At 51.7% G+C, this 21,771-nt stretch overlaps 1 protein-coding gene across 2 annotated transcripts; it reads left to right on the plus strand.

Moving 5' to 3' along the window:
• Positions 1-50: 50 nt before the first annotated feature.
• timm50 (translocase of inner mitochondrial membrane 50 homolog (S. cerevisiae)) lies at positions 51-21,250 on the plus strand. Of its 2 annotated transcripts, none has more exons than XM_084674072.1 (11): positions 51-303; positions 1,383-1,554; positions 2,257-2,288; positions 7,151-7,172; positions 13,529-13,587; positions 14,160-14,279; positions 15,309-15,413; positions 16,710-16,808; positions 19,533-19,689; positions 19,918-20,024; positions 20,167-20,260. In XM_084674072.1, exons 1-11 carry the CDS (start codon positions 91-93, stop codon positions 20,173-20,175), a joined length of 1,095 nt encoding a protein of 364 aa, XP_084530198.1. In that variant the 5' UTR covers positions 51-90; the 3' UTR covers positions 20,176-20,260. The 2 variants fall into 2 exon arrangements, with proteins under 2 accessions (XP_084530198.1, XP_084530197.1); XM_084674071.1 differs by lacking the exon at positions 20,167-20,260 and adding an exon at positions 20,269-21,250 and having other exon boundaries at positions 52-303.
• Positions 21,251-21,771: the final 521 nt, after the last annotated feature.

Below are 21,771 nucleotides of genomic sequence, written 5' to 3' on the forward strand. Positions count from 1 at the left end.
TTTTACGTCCGTCCTTCAAAGTATCACAAGCCAATCGGCCGCATTTGCCCTTTCATTCGCGTTACGTTCACCGGCAGTGTCCCATTCAAGATGTCGGCGACGTCTATGTTCCCCATGTGTGTCCGAGCGAGCAGGGGCCTTCTCAGTCTCAGAAACGGGACCACGGGAGGTTCGGTCGCCGCAGTGACGGACCTGATTCGGAGGCTGTCAACGGAACGGCCTACCACGGTGGAAGGGAGTTCCACAGGCGGCCTCGCTCAGGCGATATTGCAAGAGAGGCTTCAACAGCAACAGAAGAATCAGGTGAGTTATTACTGTGGTGGATAGGCAGCTTGATTAATGACATTCCGCCTGGTACAGTGTGGTCGGTGGGCTGCTCGATGTAAATGTGCATTTAGTGATCAGGCGAAGCTGGTTGTATAGGAAAACAAACCTATCATTTGATTTCAAAGAACTGTCATTTGTAATGGCTGTCATGTTTCGTAAGACACCTTCATGCTCACTCGACCGGTGTCCTACACCCCACTTTGCCTGCTCATGAGCTGGGATTACTAGTCCAGCACGTTCGAAGCTACTGGATCTGTTTTGCGTTCGTGGTCAATATATTGTAAACTCAAATGGAAATCAGGTACCAAGCCAATTTACGGCCATTCATGGTTGGTTTTAGTGGTGTCCTTGTGTTTTTTTGCGGTTGTTTTAGCGGTCCAAGATAGCTATGAGTCTCTGTGCACATTGCGGATTATGTCGAAGTATTTGACTGAAGTCAAAGATGTGACTACAATACACTTATCAATTCGTTCAGACAGACTCAACCGTTGATCTTGCCGTTGACTGGAACCAAATGAGGGAGGCCGAAATCTTCCCTGCAGACGTCACATCAAACTCTCTTAAGCTTATTGATATTACCGGAAAGGAACATGTTGGCTAGTTAATAAAACTGACAAGTTTAGTTAGCTAGTTAGGTAGCGTTAGCATGGACGTTGAAGTTTTTCTGAAGGTCACTTAGCCTCCCCGCCCCCCTTATTAGTGCATTCCTCCACTTTTTTCTTCTACCAATATCTGACATTTATATTAAATCTCATTTGTAGTCTGTCTGGGAGACAGGACATCGACAATGTGTAACTCTGTACACTGGACCCAGACTAACTCCTGAGAAACGAGTTCTGGAAAATGCCACATTGAAACTGTACAGTTTATAGATGGTTTTATCTGAAGCATAGAAAGTATGTCAGCTCCTTTAGTGTTAGACTAAATGAGTGATCTGAGAACCTGTGTGTGTGTGTGTGTGTGTGTGTGTGTGTGTGTGTGTGTGTGTGTGTGTGTGTGTGTGTGTGTGTGTGTGTGTGTGTGTGTGTGTGTGTGTGTGTGTGTGTGTGACCCAGGGCCAGCCCCCTCCAGCCGGTGATGGAGAGGGTGGTGGAGACCAGGGTGACCATGGTGACCAGGGTGGGGATACGAAGCAGAAGGAGAACACGGCGTATGCCAAGAAGATAGTTCTGAGGCTGGCTGGGCTAATGGGTCTAGGAGGGGCCGTAGGAATGGTCTACATATTCGGTAAGTCAGACCTTTTTTATTTTATTTGAATTTTTATTGTTTTTTTTTTGTCTGTATGTGGTCTCTCTTTCCCTCTCTCTGTCTGGTCTTTTCTCTGTCTCTCTGATCTCTCCTTGACTGATATCTTTTCTTGCCTGTCTTGCTTTCCAACTGTCATATCTGACTGTTAACTTTAGATTAGTTTCCAGTGTAACCCTGCAACACATTGATGTTAGAAGGGAAACTAGCGAGTTAGATCAGTTGAGACACATCTTCAGTGGCTTTGCCGACATCCAATGAGATTAGGGCAGGTCCAGCCAGGCTGGCTCAGGATTGGCTGTAGGTGTCCGGTCTGGAGATATGGGAGGGATGGCACCTCCCACGAGAGGTGAGCTAGGAGATGTCAGGAGGCAGTAGTGTCCTGTCTGACAGCCCAGTCAAGGACTGCCTCTGACCTGGCCCTCACAACCAAGGCCAGGCAGCCACAGATAGCCGTCAGACCAGGGACACTTTCCTCCGCTCTCCTTTCTGTGGAATATATCTTGACATTTTTTGCTGTGATTTTCAGGCCAACAGAGCTTTCACTGGGATGGGTACATAATCATAGGACGTTTTTTTCCTTGGACACTGTTTTGGGAATTCAGTCTTTGGAACAGGGTTGCAATTTGACAAGCTTTTTCCAAGTGGTGTTTTTAATAACTCTTTCTTTGTTTGACTCTACAGGGAGCAATTCAGTAGACGAGCAAGGAAATAAGGTACGTTTCCAGTTTGAGAAAAATCTGAATGTACCAATGTGACAGCCTTATTGCCTCGTCAGTCTCAGTGCAGGGGACTGGTTTCCATGCATGACACACTTGGCAACCATCTGTGATATGCGGCATGTGCCCACAACAAGTTAGGAGACACTAGAAAGATTGGACGCTTCAGAGAGCACACTTCTCTCACGCCTCGTGAGATCCCCTGGCCAGCTTTTGTCTCTGCGTGTGTTGTGTCACTCTTGGCTCGTCAGGCCTCCAGGTGTGTGACCGTTTGAAAGGGCACACTTCTCTCAGTCACTAAGCAGGGGCCTTGTGTTCATTTCCAGGTGAAGCTGGTCTGATTATTTTTTATTTGTATTATGTAGTATTTTTTTATGTCTAATAATTATAATTCCTTTAACTAATTGCCGTCTGTGTTGCTTGTTAACACTAGAAGCCACTAGCTGCTCTGCCTTGTGCCATATTGTCAAATGTTATGAAGTATCTAACAGTGTCTATTGTTCAAGTTCAAATTTGGCCTAGCAGAAGAAAAAAACCCCGCCATTCTTTAATGTTGTTGCCTGTCATTTAGCGCTTTTTCCCCCTCAAGTATCGGTTCTGGCACCGGTATTGTTTTAAAGTGTCGATTTTAACACCAGTATCAGAGAGAGAAACGATCCCCAACCCTAGCTAGGAGGTGGGAAGACTTCAGAGGGCACACTTATCCCACCGTCTTCCTTTACAATCCCCTCAAAGGCCACACTTCTGATTGGGCCGGGTGTGACATGTGGCCTGTGCTGAGGTGAGTCTGATTGGTGTGGTGCCACACACTTCCGAGCTGTGATTGGAGGAGTTGAGAGGAGAAGGGTGGCTGGCGTGAGATAGGGAACGGTAGCCGGTTCTCATCAACAACCTCTGGTTCAGCTCCAGCTGTCCAGTAGCTGATAATAATAGCCTTTAACTTAACAGGATGTGTAAATATTGGTAGTATTTTTTTTATAATGAATTAAAATCCTTTCAACCAAGGTCCACTGCCAAGCTATGTGACACATTTTAACGTGGGTGACTTCTACAGAAGTCTCTCTGGGTCAGTGTCCTCGACACAGATCACAACCAGTCCATGACTAAGTCTTGCTGCCTTGATGGGTAGGCTACATTTTAAGAAACAGTTAAAGGATATGTTAATATAACTTTTTTCGTGTGTGGGAAACTGTATCTTAGTCGTCTCCCAGTGGTGTCCTTAATACCTGCTCACCTTCTAAACCACTTCAAAGAGCACACTTTCGCCACCTAGATGATAAATCCTCTTACATCTTTTCAAAGAGCACACTTTCTCAGCAGCCTGAGACTTGTGCCTGAGGTAGAAGGTGCTAGAAGGGGAAGAGGAGGTTTCAAAGAGCACACTTTTCTCACGTCTTCAGCGCAAACCAGAGCTTGTGGCTTGTGTCACAGTTCGGTGGTGTTGCCATGGGAACGGGAAGATACTTTACGGAGCATGCTCCAACTGCACATCCTGTCAGGGCCTGTTTAAAGGGGCACACTTCACAGGAAGTTGTGAACCATGACGGGTTGGCTTCTTCAAAGAGCGCACAGGTGTTAGTGGAGGAAGATGAAGATACTTAGAGACACACTTCTCTCACCTGAAGGGGGCTTCCTCCGGTGGCTCCTTCAAAGGGCACACTTCACAGGATGCTGTGACCTGTGACAGGGAGAGTTGGGAGGTGTTAGTATGGGAAGATGTGTACCTCAAAGTGCACACTCCTCTCACGGCTTGGCTAGTCCACTTCAAAGTGACAGCGGTGCGGTAGGTGTGACTGGAGTGTGCCCGTCTGGACTGCCTTCCTGTCTTCGAATTGGAGGGAGAGAGGTTGGAGAGAGGGAGGGAGGGAGGGAGGAGAGAGAGAGGGAGGGAGGGAGGGAGGGAGGGAGGGAGGGGGGAGGAGAGAGGGAGGGAGGGAGGGAGGGAGGGAGGGAGGGAGGGAGGGAGGGAGGGAGGGAGGGGGGAGGAGAGAGGGAGGGAGGAGAGAGAGAGAGAGGGAGGGAGGGAGGGAGGGAGGGAGGGAGGGAGGGAGGGAGGGAGGGAGGAGGAGAGAGGGAGGGAGGAGAGAGAGAGAGAGAGAGAGAGGGAGGGAGGGAGGGAGGGAGGGAGGGAGGGAGGGAGGGAGGGAGGGAGGGAGGGAGGGAGGGAGGGAGGGAGGGAGGGAGGGAGGGAGGGAGGGAGGGAGGGAGGAATAAGCCCTGTCTCTCCTTCAGGCTGCCCCAATAAGCCCTGTCTCCTTCAACACCAGAGTTGTTGTACATAGTGCACCATCACTGGCTTCATCTCATAATTGAGAAGGTCATTTGAGATCCGGTTGGGTTTCTTTCCTGAGTGATTTGATCAAAAGGGTTGAAGTTGTGCATTCAGCTATAGACCATCAACAGGCTATCCAGAGGCCATTTTGTTATCTAGGAAGTTAAATCAGGGCTCTTGGAACTAACCCTGTGTCCATTTCCTGTTTCCCCCACCCCGAGCTGTAGGTGTGTGTGATGGCGCCCGCGCATGAGTGTGTGTGTGTGTGTACGTGTGTGTGTGTACGTGTGTGTTCCCACGTGAACTGGCTCCCAGCGTTATTCGGGAACAGGCCTGCTCCTCAGACCCCGGGCCCCTCTCCCAGCCTCCTGGCCCCTCCCCCAGCCTCCGATACAGGAGTGTCAATTACCCCTGAACGAGCCCTCCCACACCTCCCTCCTGGTTCTCTCCCTGGAAGCTCAGCTCAGCTCAGCCCGCCCTGCCGTCCTGTAATGGGCCTCGTTCACCGTTTACAAGTGGCCCTCTGGTGGGAACCAGGGTTTAATAAGAAAACGACTCTCTAAAGGCGCAGAAGGATCTTTTCTGGTCTGGGAACTAAAATAGTTTGTCCTTTCTCTACTCCTGTCTTCGTGGGAACTGGGCCATCAAGACAGAAAAATGGATTGAACCCTACATTTATATATATTATTGCATTTTGTATATTAAGGAGAGCACCTCTCCTTGTGGTTCTCTCTCTCTGTCTCTGTCTCTGTCTCTGTCTCTGCCTCTGTCTCTGCCTCTGCCTCTGTCTCTGCCTGTGCCTCTGTCTCTGCTTCTGTCTCTGCCTCTGTCTCTGCCTCTCTATCTCTGCCTCTGTCTCTGCCTCCCCTCCCTCCCCCACGCTCCCTGTCTGCACAGCAGCTTATCTCTGGATGAGACGGCTATCCAGTCTGCTTTAACAGGATAGAGGCTCGGCCCAGTTAGTGTGCTACCCTGTCCCCCCTGGGGGAGTTCCTGACAGGCAGGAAGTCATCTCTCTGACTGGATTGGCTTCAGGAAGTCATCTCTCTGACTGGATTGGCTCAGGGAGAGCAGTGGCTTGTGGAGGAAAGATGAGCGGTCACACATCCCGTCTGTCTCAAATCAGTTGTTTCTCCCAGCCCTGACGAGGAGAGAGGGCTTTGTCTAAACATCCTCTTGGACATCCACCCAACATACAGGAGGGTGACCAACATCCAGGTTGTCAGTGAGATAGTTATGGGACTGGTGTGTGCTGGGTTAGGGTTGGGATGGTACATACAGGAATGGATGGGAGCTCTCCAGGAACATGCTTGGAGATTCAACAGTTCAGTGTTTGGTCCAAAGGCATGCAGTATTTCCATCTGACCACTAGAGGGGGCACTACACCAGTGTGTCGCTGAATTCGCTGGCTCACCTTTCCCCTAATGCCCTACAGCCTGAGCAATACCCTGCTATTCAACACAGATTAACTGGCACTTGACTGTGCTAACAAATCTTACTGATATGCTACTTCTTGCAAAAGTTGCTATTGTAAGCAGATTTTAATCAGCCTTTCACAATAAGAGTTCAGTAGACTTTCTTATCAACTGTAGTTCAGTGTATGAACAGCAGAGGGAGGCTGAAATGTCTTAGTACTTGTCCAGAAATCACCACTCTCTCCTGCATGGAGAGAACATTAGACAGATTTTTTTTGCTAATTTTGTTTGGTCATAGGAATCCCATGCAGTTTCTCAGGATGTCTGCATTTTCTTTATAATATATCATATTTTAAAATAATATTGCTTTTAATTTTTTTAACCCATTTCGAGGCCACATATGACCTGGTATCGTCTTCACATTGTCATTGATATCAGCATGTTTGAGTGTGTCGTGAGATAAGCATTACAGCTGCAATTGCATTTCCACCCCATTGCTCCAATTCTTCTGAAACTTGGTGTGCATGCATTATTTTTCATGAGGAACAATAAAGCCTCAAGGACCCATAAGGTCCACCATGATGGATTTTCCTGTACAGTGATAATTTGGGAAAACCTTCAAAATAGAACTCCTTCTACAAAAAAGGTCAAATTGACTTGAAATCTTGTACAGATATGTATCATTGACATATTTAAAAATGTTACTTATGACAGTTGAATCAAATACAAAATGGCTGAAAGGGGTGTATTTATGTAAATGTACACATCGCCATTCATTTTGAATAATGGTTTTGCAAACCTAATAGACTTTAAGATGACACCACCCTGAAGTACCCTGCAAAGTTTCACCTTGATATGTGAAAATATGACTGAATTACAGCTGTTTGAGCTTGGACCAAATCTGACGATGCTTGCCATTGGAGAAACATATTATTTTATTATTCAGTTGATGACTGAACATGGCAGAGTCCAGATCTGGGAATGGTTCAGTTGGATGAGATGTTGTGCTGGTAACTGAAGGGTTGTAGGTTCAAAACCTTTTGAAGCTACAGGTTTTCATTTTGAAGGAGGAATCTGCCATTCCTGCTTGCAGCTATTTTTGGCTTGTTGTGGTTGTGTGTTAACGGTCAAATGTTCCTTAACTCTTAATTCCTTGTTTTCCTCTCTAACAGATTCCAGATGAGTTTGACACTGGTGAGTAGCTGCTGCCTTACCTGGTGTGTGTGTGTGTGCTCTCCCTGGTGTGTGTGTGCTCTCCCTGGTGTGTGTGTGCTCTCCCTGGGGTATGTATGCTTGAGAATGGAAAATATGTACTTTGTGTACCCACTGAAATTCCATTCAGTCTTGAATTGAGCTGAATCCACTGGTTGTTTGTGAACCACTATTACGCTTTGTGCTTTAGCTACTTGGCTATAGGCCTCTTCTACCACCCTGGGGGCCTGGCTGGCAGTTCACTGGGGAGAGCACATGGAACCCTACACGAGATCAGTTGTACTGGTAGCACTTAAGTAGGTCTGGGCGGCCTAAAATGTTTATCACAGAATAATTCCTAAGCACTGATGGTCACGGTATATATCATGATGTATTAGTTATTCTTAAAATGTCTTGACAATGCAATCAGCATTGGATTGGGTAACTCCGGTGTGTCGCATGAGTAGAATTTTCCAACTTTTGCAGTGCTTTGCCATGGAAGAGTGTCTTTAGCGTTAAACAGTAGCCTACGTTTATGGGATTGCAAGAAACTGTTAAATATTTGTAGTGACTTAGATATAAACTTCTTCTATTCTTCTTCGTCCGGCAAATCAACCCCACTGGTGTTATTTTCAGACATCATTAACGCTTGTTTACACTTGCCAACAAAAGCAGTTTACTCCAATGAATGTTTGCTTCCTCTGTATTTGTGCTTTTTTGTTGACCTTCATTGGCCGGCACAATGCGTGCAGCGTCTATGCTTAAATGATTTTTTTTGTGGAAGATACAAATTTGAATTAGCCCTCTTGGCTGTATCACTTGACCTATATTTTATACCAAACAGAAACACTTTACTTAATACATTTATTAATATACCTTGATATCCATGATATGGCAAAATCCATATGATGACACAACGCCATACGGGTATTCAGGTTCATGTATGATCGATGGATTCTGGAGGATGCCACCTTCCTGGTGCTGCGTGCGGGGGCAGTGCCAGCTGCTGTAGAGAGGCAGAGCACCCTGGTGCCCCCTCATCCTGTCACCCAGCCTCCACCTGCCCTGCCACCATCCCTCATCCTGTCACCCAGCCTCCACCTGCCCTGCCACCATCCCTCATCCTGTCACCCAGCCTCCACCTGCCCTGCCACCATCCCTCATCCTGTCACCCAGCCTGGAGGGTTGGCTGGAGGGGAGGGTTAGAGGGGCTGAAGGGGAGGGTAAGAAAGGCTGGAGGGGAGGGTTAGGGAGGCTGGAGGGGAGGGTTAGAGAGAGGCTGGAGGGGAGGGTTAGAGAGGCTGGAGGGGAGGTTAGAGAGAGGCTGGAGGGGAGGGTTAGAGAGAGGCTGGAGGGGAGGGTAAGAGAGGCTGGAGGGGAGGGTAAGAGAGGCTGGAGGGGAGGGTAAGAGAGGCTGGAGGGGAGGGTTAGGGAGGCTGGAGGGGAGGGTTAGAGAGAGGCTGGAGGGGAGGGTTAGAGAGGCTGGAGGGGAGGTTAGAGAGAGGCTGGAGGGGAGGGTTAGAGAGAGGCTGGAGGGGAGGGTAAGAGAGGCTGGAGGGGAGGGTTAGAGAGGCTGGAGGGTAAGAAAGAGCCTAGGGACAGGCTTCAGCCAGGGCCTGCTGTGGCAGGCCTGGAGGCAAGGTGTCTCCCCAGGGCTTGGCAGAGACGCTAACCCAGGACACAGCTGCCTTCCTGGGGTCCAACAGGGCTGATGTGGCCTCAAGAGGGCTGGAGGAGGATCAAACTAATATCACCCAGAGAGCCCGATAATGACCTCTTTATTAACAGGCTCCCTGAGGGGCCCTATTATCATCTCTCTGTCTCTCTCTGTCTCTCTCTCTCTCTCTCTCTCTCTCTCTCTCTCTCTCTGTCTCTCTCTCTGTCTCTCTGTCTCTCTCTCTCTCTCTCTTTCTGTCTCTTTCTGTCTGTCTGTCTCTTTCTGTCTCTGTCTGTCTCTGTCTCTGTCTCCCTCGCTCTCTCTCTCTTTGTCTCTGTCTTTGTCTCCCTCTCTCTCCCTCTCTCCCCGAGGGATTGTATCACCAGCTCTATCCTACTCTTTCTGCACCCCCCCCCCCTTTCTCTCTCCTTTATTGCTCTCTCTTCCTGTCTCGCTCGTTCTCTTCTAGGTGCCCTATCAATACCCCTGTCTGCCGGTCTCCCACCCGCCCCTCTGTCCCCCCTGAGGTACCCTTCCACTGTCTGGCTCTGTAATCACCTCAGGGCTCGGCGTGCTGGGGCTCGGCGTGCTGACACTCCCCTGGCCCGCAGCAGGAGAGATGCTTATCTTAGCCTAGCCTAGCGTAGGATAGCCTAGCCTAGTGTAAAGTAGCCTATCGTAGCCTAGCCCAGCTTAGCCTAGCCTAGCCTCCACCCTGGGCGTTCCCTCCACTCATACAGACCTCTGATGACCTGAGGGGCTACTGGGGGGCAGGGGTAAACATCAGGGTTCCTAAGGGGACACGGAGGCGGCTGTGCATCTCCCCTCCTCCCTCCCCCCCCCTCCCCACGCTGCCTCTCCACGCTTTCCCTCCCTCGGGAGTGGCAGAAGGCAAGCGAGGGTGGGAGGGGAGGGCGGGTGGAGGGGAGGGGTGGATGGGTCCTCAGGGACTCTACTGGGACGGTCTGGTCGGTTAACAGGCGTGACCCACGTTACCATGCCAAGTGACGGCATTCACAGCCGTGTGTGTGTGTGTGTGTGTGTGTGTGTGTGTGTGTGTGTGTGTGTGTGAGGAGGGAAGAATGGGGTATTGCATTTGGACGGGGTGGAATTGAGGGGGTAGGGGTCACACGTGTGTGTGTGTGTGTTTGTGGCGGTAGCGGCATGATGCATCGGAGCGTCGGACGCCTCGGTGATGGCGTGATGTCACAGCGCCGTCCCTCGAGATGAAGATGACAGCAGCCATGACCCCCCCCACGCACACACACACATATTTATATACATGTACACATACACACATCCAGTGAGAGCACATTGTGATTGTAGCACAGCACCGACATCTGGTACCACATCCAGACCCCTGAGTCATAATAGCAGGTAGAGACTATAGATCTACTGTTGTTTGGACGCTGCTTTTGGATCAAAGCGTCTGCTAAATGAATGAGTGTGATAGGAGTGAATGCACACACACACAGACAGACAGACAGACAGACACACACACACACACACACACACACAGACACACACACACACACACATACACACAGTAGCCTGTGTCCCTATCTGTCCTTTGGCTCTAACCCTGCTGTTCTAACACAGAGACCCTCCTACTGCTTCCGCCCTCAGAGCCCCCCCCCCCCAGAGCCCCCCCACCCTCAGAGCCCCCCCCCTCTCAGAGGCCCCCCTAACCCCCCCCCCCACACACACACACAAGGAGAGGGTGACAGGCTGGATCACCGTTTGTCACAACCCGAGAAAGAAGCGCTTGAGCGCGCGGGCGGAGGACAGCAGAAGAGAAGCAGGGAGAGAGGAGGGGAGGCGGGAGGAGAAAGGCTGCAGAGGAATAATGGTCTTTGGCAAACTAGCAGAGCATATGTCACCTCAGGAGGATTAAAGACAGGCTTTGTTGAGACAGGAGGCCCAGCTATCGATCTACCTCTTCCTTCCCTCCCTCCCTCCCTCACTCTCCCTCCCTCCCTGTCTCTCTCACATACTCTTCTATCCCTCCTCTCTCTCTCTCTCTCTCTCTCTCTCTCTCTCTCTCTCTCTCTCTCTCACTCTGTCTCTCTCTCTGTCTCACTCTGTCTCTCTCTCTGTCTCTCTCTCTCTCTCTCTCTCTCTCTCTCTCTCTCTCTCTCTCTCTCTCCTTCTAATTTGGTGGGGAACCCTCCATTTCTTACACCCTCCTTGCTGCTTTGTCTCCCTCTCTCTATCCCTCCCTCCCTCCTTCTCTCCCTCCTGTCCTCTTGAGGGGCTACCAAGCTACAATAGACTTCCTCTCTATTACACAGACAAACAAGGTTAGCACAAGAGCCCTCCTCCTCTCTCCTCTTTTCTCATTCTGTCTTCTTTTCATCCCTGTGTAACGGTCTTCCTTTCAGAGTCAACGTCCAGCCTTTGTCAGGCCCCAGCTCTGTGTCGGTTACCTCAGAGAGGGGTCAGCGAGGCCTGCTGGGGGTGTAGGGCCCTGGGGAGTGGAGCTCTGGGAGTGGAGCTCTGTCTGTGGAGCTCTGGGGAGTGGAGCTCTGTCTGTGGAGCTCTGGGGAGTGGAGCTCTGTCTGTGGAGCTCTGGGGAGTGGAGCTCTGGGAGTGGAGCTCTGGGAGTGGAGCTCTGGGTGTGGAGCTCTGGGGAGTGGAGCTCTGGGTGTGGAGCTCTGGGAGTGGAGCTCTGGGAGTGGAGCTCTGGGTGTGGAGCTCTGTCTGTGGAGCTCTGTCTGTGGAGCTCTGTCTGTGGAGCTCTGGGGAGTGGAGCTCTGGGGAGTGGAGCTCTGGGGAGTGGAGCTCTGGGAGTGGAGCTCTGGGAGTGGAGCTCTGGGAGTGGAGCTCTGGGAGTGGAGCTCTGGGAGTGGAGCTCTGGGAGTGGAGCTCTGTCTGTGGAGCTCTGGGGAGTGGAGCTCTGGGGAGTGGAGCTCTGGGGAGTGGAGCTCTGGGGAGTGGAGCTCTGGGGAGTGGAGCTCTGGGTGTGGAGCTCTGGGGAGTGGAGCTCTGGGGAGTGGAGCTCTGGGGAGTGGAGCTCTGGGAGTGGAGCTCTGTCTGTGGAGCTCTGGGAGTGGAGCTCTGGGGAGTGGAGCTCTGGGGAGTGGAGCTCTGGGGAGTGGAGCTCTGGGTGTGGAGCTCTGGGGAGTGGAGCTCTGGGGAGTGGAGCTCTGGGGAGTGGAGCTCTGGGGAGTGGAGCTCTGGGGAGTGGAGCTCTGGGGAGTGGAGCTCTGGGAGTGGAGCTCTGGGGAGTGGAGCTCTGTAAATTCTGCTTTACTTGTAAATGGTTTCTTTCTGTCTCTGTATATAGACACATATCTCTTTCTCACCCGCCCCCCCCCCCCTCAGCTGACCAAACCATCTTCCTGCTTCCCACTGTCTGTCTCTTCTCAGCCTCCGTCATCTTCCATCTATTCACTCCTCCTCCATTAGCCCCCCATGCTGTTATTAGCATGATAAAAACCTGACTTGATCCTTCCTCTCTCACTAACACACACACACATAAACACACACATAAACACACACACACACGCGTCAGTGTCCTGGAGGGGGGGGGGCTGCCCTCCAGGACTAATCCAACACGTGGCCACTTGATCTGTTCATCCCTGATGATAACACACGTTCTGCTGGATGAAACGTCCACGCTACGGTTGCACACTCCTGTGTCTCTTTGTCTCAGTGTCTCTCTGTGTCTCTGTCTCTCTCTGTCTCTCTCTGTCTCTCTCTCTGTCTCTGTCTCTCTCTGTCTCTGTCTCTCTCTGTCTCTGTGTCTCTGTCTCTCTCTGTCTCTCTCTGTCTCTCTGTCTGTGTCTCTCTCTGTCTCTGTCTCTCTGTCTCTCTGTCTCTCTGTCTCTGTCTCTCTCTGTCTCTGTGTCTCTGTCTCTCTCTGTCTCTGTCTCTCTGTGTCTCTGTGTCTCTGTGTCTCTGTCTCTCTCTGTCTCTCTGTGTCTCTGTGTCTCTGTGTCTCTGTGTCTCTGTCTTTGTGTCTCTGTGTCTTTGTCTCTCTCTGTCTCTGTCTCTCTGTCTCTCTGTCTCTCTGTCTCTGTCTTTGTGTCTCTCTGTGTCTCTCTGTGTCTCTGTCTCTCTGTGTCTCTCTCTGTCTCTCTGTGTCTCTGTCTCTCTGTGTCTCTCTGTCTCTCTCTGTCTTTGTGTCTCTCTGTGTCTCTGTCTCTGTGTCTCTGTGTCTTTGTGTCTCTCTGTGTCTCTTTCTCTCACTTTATATCGCTGTCCCAACACTCCTCTCCTCCACCTCTCTCTCTCCTTTTCCATCTCCCTCTCTCCTCTCGCTTCTTCGTCTTCCTGTCCCCGAGGACTCAACCCCCCAGAGTCCCTTACTGCGTGCTTTAGCTTGGGGGGGAAAATGCCATCTGCCATAGCAATGCTCAGATCAGATCTGCTGTAATGACGCTGTGGTCTCATGGGAGATGCAGTTCTTTATTGCTCATTAGGACTACATCTGTGGACTTCCTTTCTCTCTCCACTTCTCTCTGCCAGAGGAACCGACTAATGACTTGGTTGTACCTGTTCCATGGAGGGATACAGTCTAGTTCTGCATCTCTACCTATTCTGGCATTATAGAGAAGTCGGCTGTTTGCGGTGTTAAAACATTACTTATATAGTACAAGGGATATTATAAAATAGTTGAACATGATCAAACTTTCCCCCCCCAGTGTTGAATGTAATGTTGTCCCTGGAGGTCTGGCCTGACTGCTCCTCTCTCTTTCAGACCCACAGGTCGTGCAACAGCTGAGGAGAACTTTCAAGTACTTCCAAGACTACAGACAGGTACCTACTCTGTGATTGGTCAGTCCGGACTCATCTAGGTTAAGGATTGGTGGTGAAGTTTTGCACTTCAAGTGGTGCACTTCAAGGGCGTAGGTTTGGTTTGAACATTGGTGGGGACACAGTTTGACCAAGTACTTAACAAATCCTTTTACAAGTTTGCAGATACTAGCTAGCATAGCTTCGACCACAACTACGGCATAGTCTCCATCCAAGACAAATGAATGTCCGATTGCTAGCAAGCAGACAATACCGTAGTTGTGTTCCAGAGCAAGCAAAGACTCGTTAACTTTAGAAATACCGATACACATTTTCAACAGTAATATACAGTAGTGTAATACAATTCGATTTTATCGTTAATTATTCACTCAATGTTAACGTATACCTTACAGGAGTAGCCTGCCAAAAAGCCAATCATTAAATCTCTACTCACAGTCCCTCTTCGACGCTCACCTGACCACAGGCAGCAGATACCTGTGTTCCTTAAGGAGACCCTTTTATCCACAACAAAATACAAACGCTGCAGAACACTGCTGTGGTCCAGTAGTGATGATGTCATATGTGTGCGCCCTCAGATGATCATGGAGCCCACGAGCCCCAGGCTGCTGCCAGACCCCCTGAAGGAGCCGTATTACCAGCCCCCCTACACCCTGGTGCTGGAGCTCACAGACGTGTTGCTGCACCCAGAGTGGTCGGTACGTACCCTGCCTCGCCTCGCCCTGCCTCGCCCTGCCTCGCCTCGCCCTGCCTCGCCTCGCTCCTCACCTCAGTCCTCTACTTATTCACCCCGATCTCACCTCTCTTCAACCCTGCCTCATTACTCCTCCACACACACACGCTCTCACACACACACATGTCCACCCTGTTCCTTTCTCCTTCTTCTGTGGTTTAGGCCATCTGTTCTGGGGAGTGTGTGTGTGTGTGTGTGTGTGAGAGAGAGAGAGAGAGCGAGAGAGAGAGAGAGCGAGAGAGTGTGCGTGTGAGTGTGTGTGTTTGAGAGAGAGAGAGCGAGAGTGTGTGTGTGAGTGTGTGTTTGAGGACCACCTGTCAGCTTCCCCCTCTGTAAACACTCCTCTCCTCCACCTCCTCCCTCCACACTTTCACCTGTGCCCTCCACCTGTCTGCCCTTCCCCCCCCCCCCTCCTCCAACCTGCCAAACCCCCCCCCTCCGCCCCCCTCACCTGGCCAGGTGTGCTTGTGATGGGCGCGTGCAGGTGACAGGTGGGCTGCAGCAAGGCTGTAACCTGACACCTGCTTGACGACGCCCTCCATACCTGCCCCAACAGACGGGTAGCGCCAGTGTGGTCCAGCCCTGACCCCAGCCCCCAGGCTCCAGCCCCCAGGCTCCAGCCCCCAGGCCCCAGCCCCCAGGCTCCAGCCCCCAGGCTCCAGCCCCCAGGCTCCAGCCCCCAGGCTCCAGCCCCCAGGCCCCAGCCCCCAGGCTCCAGCCCCCAGGCTCCAGCCCCCAGGCTCCAGCCCCCAGGCTCCAGCCCCCAGGCCCCAGCCCCCAGGCTCCAGCCCCCAGGCTCCAGCCCCCAGGCCCCAGCCCCCAGGCTCCAGCCCCCAGGCTCCAGCCCCCAGGCTCCAGCCCCCAGGCTCCAGCCCCCAGGCTCCAGCCCCCAGGCTCCAGCCCCCAGGCCCCAGCCCCCAGGCTCCAGCCTGGCCCCTCTTGCTCCACTTCTGGGTGTTTGTAACACAATGTGTGTGTGTGTGTGTGTTCCCAGCTTGCGACCGGCTGGCGTTTTAAGAAGCGTCCAGGCATTGACTACCTGTTCCAGCAGCTCGCTCCTCTCTACGAGATCGTCATCTTCACCGCCGAGACCGGCATGGTGAGCAGGCTGACACACACACCACGCTAACACACACCACGCTGACACACACAAGGCTGACACACACCACGCTGACACACACCACGCTGACACACACCACGCTGACACACACACACACCACGCTGACACACACACACACACACCACGCTGACACACACACACACCACGCTGACACACACCACGCTGACACACACCACGCTGACACACACACACACCACGCTGACACACACACACACCACGCTGACACACACACACCACGCTGACACACACACACACCACGCTGACACACACACACACACACACCACGCTGACACACACACACACCACGCTGACACACACACCACGCTGACACACGCACGCCACGCTGACACACACACACACCACGCTGACACACACACCACCATATGTTGCAACAACTCCTGCATGTGTGTTTGTGCATGCTGAGGCGTGCCCCTTCGACAACGACAACCACGTCAACCCTCTCATTCAGTCAGAGCTGACCCACGCTTGTTTGTTGTGACCACTCTCCCCCCACCTCTCCCTCCTCGTCCTGGGCCAGGGGGCTCCAGGCCTGAACACGTCTCCTGCCTCTTCCCCAGAGCCCCACTCCCTGCTGGCTGCTGGACAGGGACCTCCCAGCTCCGTCTCCTCATTGTCGACCTTGTTTGTTTAGCGTCTTGGCAGCCGCAGCGCCCCGGGGCCTCCTGCCCTCCTAACAGCCCACCCACCTGGTCTTCAGTCAGGCACAGAGCAGGCCACCCTCCGCCCGCGAGGACCCCTCTCTCCGGGACCACATTCACATGCTAATGAAGCCGAGGCCTCGAGTCTAATTGGCTGTTGAGAGTGTTTCCAACTTCAGTTTGGTCTGTTGGATCTTATGGGTTCAGTTTGAACATTTGGGATTGTTTCAGTCCGACCCTGTGTGGGGGTGGTGTAGGTTTACACAACAATAACAAGAGATAAGAGATGGACTGGCTGCCAAGACTGGTGTAAACATGGACACACACGGTTGTGTGCCATGTGTTAGGATAGTCCTCTTCACAGGCACAGTGCCTCTCATACACCCGTATGAAGTGGAGCTAAACACATGTGAAGCCTCACACAAGGCGAGCACAAGCCCCAGGAGAGTACACATGAGGTGGGAGAGACCTCAGTGAGGAATCCTCTCCTCCACTCCCAACGGTTACCCAGCATGCTTCAGTCCCGAATATTGTGGTAGTCAAGGAAACGTTAGAAGTGTGATGAGGAACTCAAGAGTGTGTGTCTCTCTCTCTGTGTGTGTGTGTGCTCCTGTAGACGGCATACCCCCTGATTGACAGCATCGACCCCCAGGGCTTTGTCATGTACCGCCTGTTCAGAGACGCCACACGCTACATGGAGGGACATCACGTCAAGGTAAGACGCCCGTCTCACACGCACTGGAGACATGACCCAGACGCCTGTCTCACACTCACCCCCACACTCACCCCCACACTCACCCCCACACACACCCCCACACACACCCCCACACTCACCCCCACACACACACCCCCCCACACACCCCCACGCACACACAGTCCTTGATCTGAAGGTGTCTGTCCTGTCCCTATACAGCAGTCAGGCTGAAGCCCTCATGTCACTGTACTGCTCTCCTACAACCCAGCACAACTGTAGAGTCCCTCTCACACACACACACACACACACACACACACAGGCCCCCCCTCGTCCCCGGAGCCTGACCCAGGCGTCACAATGCTGCCAGCCCCCCTGGGTCTCCTCCTGAGCCATCCTTCTGCTGCTCCTTTCATCCTCTCTCCTCTCTCCTCCATCACCTCCTCCTCCCCTCCTCCTCCTGCTCCGCGCTCACAATGGAGGCTTCTCTCCCCCCCCACCTCTCCCTCTCTCGGGCCTCATTAACCTTATGCCTGCCGCTCTTCCCCCTCCCCCCATCCTCTCTCTCTCTGTCTCTCTCTCTCTGTCTCTCTCTGTCTCTCTCTCTCTCTCCCCCTCTCTCTCTCTCTCTTCCCCTCCTCTCTGTCCAACAGAGTCACAGAGAATTGAACAGTTAAGAAGTGTGTTCATCGACCTGTTGTCTTTCCTGAGGATGCAGCTAGGCTTAGTCCTAGACTAACAGGAACAGTTACATGAAACAGGTTTTTATTTATTTATATATAAATGGTTTTCCCTCACCAGAATAACCCCCAACAGATTCAGGACTGTATTTGTAAACATAGCTAACCCTATCAGCATTGAGACGGTTACGGCAGCTCTGACTTTATGTTTACATGTTCATACAGCTGTGTGGTTTGAAGTCAACACAACACTGCCTTCCAGCACAGGCCTTCCCTGTGTGGGAGTGGTGCTACAGTGCTGTCTCTGCGTCCTCACTGTTCTCTCCATGATCTCTCTCTGTCTCTGCGTCCTCACTGTTCTCTCCATGATCTCTCTCTGTCTCTGCGTCCTCACTGTTCTCTCCATGATCTCTCTCTGTCTCTGCGTCCTCACTGTTCTCTCCATGATCTCTCTCTGTCTCTGCGTCCTCACTGTTCTCTCCATGATCTCTCTCTGTCTCTGCGTCCTCACTGTTCTCTCCATGATCTCTCTCTGTCTCTGCGTCCTCACTGTTCTCTCCATGATCTCTCTCTGTCTCTGCGTCCTCACTGTTCTCTCCATGATCTCTCTCTGTCTCTGCGTCTTCACTGTTCTCTCCATGATCTCTCTCTGTCTCTGCGTCTTCACTGTTCTCTCCATGATCTCTCTCTGTCTCTGCGTCCTCACTGTTCTCTCCATGATCTCTCTCTGTCTCTGCGTCCTCACTGTTCTCTCCATGATCTCTCTCTGTCTCACCTGAAAGCATGCATCTCTCACCACAGTTCTGACCTCCTGCTCATCTCTCCCATCCCTCCTTTTCCCTCGTTTTCTGTGACCCCCCCCGTCCCTCACCCCTCCCCACCTTCCATCTGGCCCTCTAAAAAAGCAACAGGGAGGTAAGAATGGACTGGGAGGGAGGGCTGAAGCCCCCCCCCCCCCTCCCAGGGCAGAGGGGCTGTCAGGGAAGGGGCATTTCGATGGTGCTCTGTCAGAAGAAGGTTCCAAACAGTGTGGACACACAGATGTGATCTGCCAATATAATGCTGCCGGTCAGTGTGACGAGGGCCGCGTTCAAACACAGGGCCAAACCAACCGCGACGGGGCAGGGGTGGTGGGGGCTAGGAGCTAGAATCTTCCAAGGCGGGACAGTTAGTGGAGGTCATGGGTTTGTCGCAGGTGCATATGAGGGGGTCCTGGGTCCAAAGTGAGGGTCATCAACTGCCAACTGAAGAATTTCAGAAGCTTGACTGTTTATTTTAATGGTTGGTTTGTATCAAGGCAAGTTTTATCCAGAAGTTAAGTTTGAGAAATGGTTTTGTTTAAGAAACAAGGGCTGTGACCAACTTTCTCCAACTCTTTGAACCCCTGTACAGAACAGACGTGTGTGTGTGTGAGTGAGGGGAGACACCTCACAGCCTGTTGTCCTGTTCAGAGATCACAGAGGCTTGCTGTGCAACAAAAGCTCCCAGCACCACCCCCCCACACACGCACGTTCATGTAGCCAACACGGTTCATGCAGGTACACACACACTTTCCCCTGGTCCAGCTGGCCTATGCAGGAGGGGTCTGTGCGCTTGGTGTGTGTGTGTGTGTGTGTGTGTGTGTGTGTGTGGGGGGGGTTAATGGGGCAGATGGAGAGGGACGCTGTTGCCGGGCTCATCTGGACCCCCCCTCTTCCCCCCCCCTCCCACCGCCCCCAAAGCTGCTGCTCACTCACACTAGCCGTGTGTGTGTGTGTGTGTGTGTGTGTGTGTGTGTGTGTGTGTGTGTGTGTGTGTGTGTGTGTGTGTGTGTGTGTGTGTGTGTGTGTGTGTGTGTGTGTGAGGTGGTTGTAAGGGAAACTCCAGTGGACACAACAGCACAGTTTTATGGCAAATAATCTGTATGGGCTAACCCTAACTTTTGTGTTGGTTCCCTGCAGTGAGAGAGGAAGGGCTTGTGTCATTGTGCCAGTGCATGTCTGTATTTGACGACAACTCTCTCAAACTTTAATCTCTTCTGCCTCTCCTTCTCTTTGTTTCTCCTCCTTTTCTTGTCTCCCCTCTCCAGGATGTGTCATGTCTAAACAGGGACACCTCCAAGATCATCGTGGTGGACTGTAAGAGAGAAGCCTTCAGCCTTCAGCCCTTCAACGGCATGGCCCTCAAGAAGTGGGACGGCAACTCTGAGGACCGCACCCTCTACGACCTCGCCGCCTTCCTCAAGAGTGAGTGAGCGAGCTCACATCTTGAGCTTGAGATGTGTCAGTTACACCAAAGCTGTGTGTCTCGAGCAAGATGGGGTTTTTGGAAGGGGGGGGGGTGTATCTAGAGAGAGAGAGAGAGAGAATCTATTGAGGATTATCTTTTTATCGATTAAGTTTCTGAACATGCACAGGTGTGTTAGACTTATGCTGGCTCTTTCGGTAACCGTAACAACCCCCTCCCCTCTCCAGCCATAGCTCTGAGTGGAGTGGACGACGTCAGAGGAGTTCTAGAACACTATGCCCTGGAGGAGGACCCCATAGAGGCCTTCAAACGCAGACAGGCACAACTGGCACAGGTGTGTGTTCACACACACGCGCACACACACGCACGCCAGATCAGTACTTATGTGTCAAACCCATAAATGACCATTACTTTCTTTCTCTAATTCACTCTTTGTGCCTTGTATGTATGTGTTTGAATCTTCATATCACTTCTAGAAAAACTGACTGTGTGTGTTTGTGTGTATTTGTTTGTCTATGTTGATTCTGTGTGTCTTCGTGCGTGCGTGCGTGCGTGCGTGTGTGTGTGTGTGTGTGTAGGAAGAGGAGCAGAGGCTAGCAGAGCTAGCGCAACAGAAGAAGCAGGGCATCTCTTTAGGTTCCATTGCCGGAAGGTTCTGGCGTTCCAAGCAACAGTGAGTGGTCCCAATACCCACCAATCACGGCCCACCTCTCCAACGTGTCCGACCAATGGGACCGCGGCCGCAGTCATCCGGGTGGGCGGGACCTGCGACCTTGTCCGGAAGCGTCCAATCAGATGGAGCGGACTGCCCAAACCATGCCTCGGGGCGGGACTGTAGAGGAGCAAACCTAAATCATCATAACCTGTACGCCAATGAGGAGCAGCTTCCTGGGTCTGGAGGGGGTGGAGGCAGCGCATGCCCCCCTAATGCTTCTATTGGTTCTCTGTTGTCACCGGACACATCCTAAAGGGTGCTGATTGGTTAAAAGACGTTCATCAGCTTCGGCTCATTGGTGGTCCGGAGGCTGACCAGATATCAGGGCTTCTTACCTGCAACTCTCCTGCTCTGAGATCTGGGTCTCCGTATTCAGAGGCAGACCACCCGATTTCATGTTTGTACTTCCAATTATTCTATTTTTGTTCTGTTTTGTTCATGCAAATGTAAACGAGACTGTGCTGACCCAAGGGTTAGAACTTTAAAAGTATAATTATTGTTGCTATCGGATATGTGTTTCGTCCTGGGAGGCATGCAACGGCCCTTTTCCGCTCTCCGCCAATGAGATCGCCGTGGTTTGGACAGGCGCTGGGCTCGGCCAATCAGACAGGGTGTGACTGCGAGACAAGCGGATGCACAAGGACTGAGTGGTGGACGACAGATTATCTCTTCTCTAAGCCAATGAGAGCCCTGGGATCTGTTGCTGCAGGGAGGGGGGGGGGGTTGTTGGGTCGTCCAATCAGCAGAACTGGGATCTGTGCTGGGGTGTGTGCGTGTTCTGTGAGGTTATATTCATGTGAAACATTCATTCACCAAGTCCCAAATAAAGGAGAACTGGCAGTGTACCATGGGCTGAACTGTGTGTGGTTTAACAGGGATCACCTGATCCTTCTCTACAACAAAATACTTTCCATGATGTGGGGTATTTTGTGGCATATATCTTTGTAGAAGCGGACTCTGCTTTGGTACTTGATCCTCTCCTGTTTAGTGTCTTAGAGGGATTTTCTTCTCCATTGTCTGTTTTGATTATTGGCTCAATTATTTAAACTGAATTAAATAAACCTGGCAAAAACACTTCCAAATCCTAACCATTTTGCTCCAGGTGTGAACTTTCTACCTGGAATGAATGACTAACTGGCGATGGATGGGACGCTCTTGCGAGGTTATGGAGCTTTAAATACATCTTAAAAGTGGCGATTAGATTGCTTTTCACTTGTTTAGACGATTAACTTTGAACAAACAACCAAAGCCTGTACGCCAGGAACTGATTTGGTCCAAGAGAATGTGTTGGTTTAGGCACTACTGATCTGGAGGCACAATATTTGCCATAACAGATTACTGTCGATCAATGCCCGTCATCCTTTGA

The sequence above is a fragment of the Hypomesus nipponensis genome, chromosome 15 (assembly GCF_054491055.1).
Source record: "Hypomesus nipponensis isolate SF chromosome 15, ASM5449105v1, whole genome shotgun sequence".
Classification (NCBI taxonomy): domain Eukaryota; kingdom Metazoa; phylum Chordata; class Actinopteri; order Osmeriformes; family Osmeridae; genus Hypomesus; species Hypomesus nipponensis.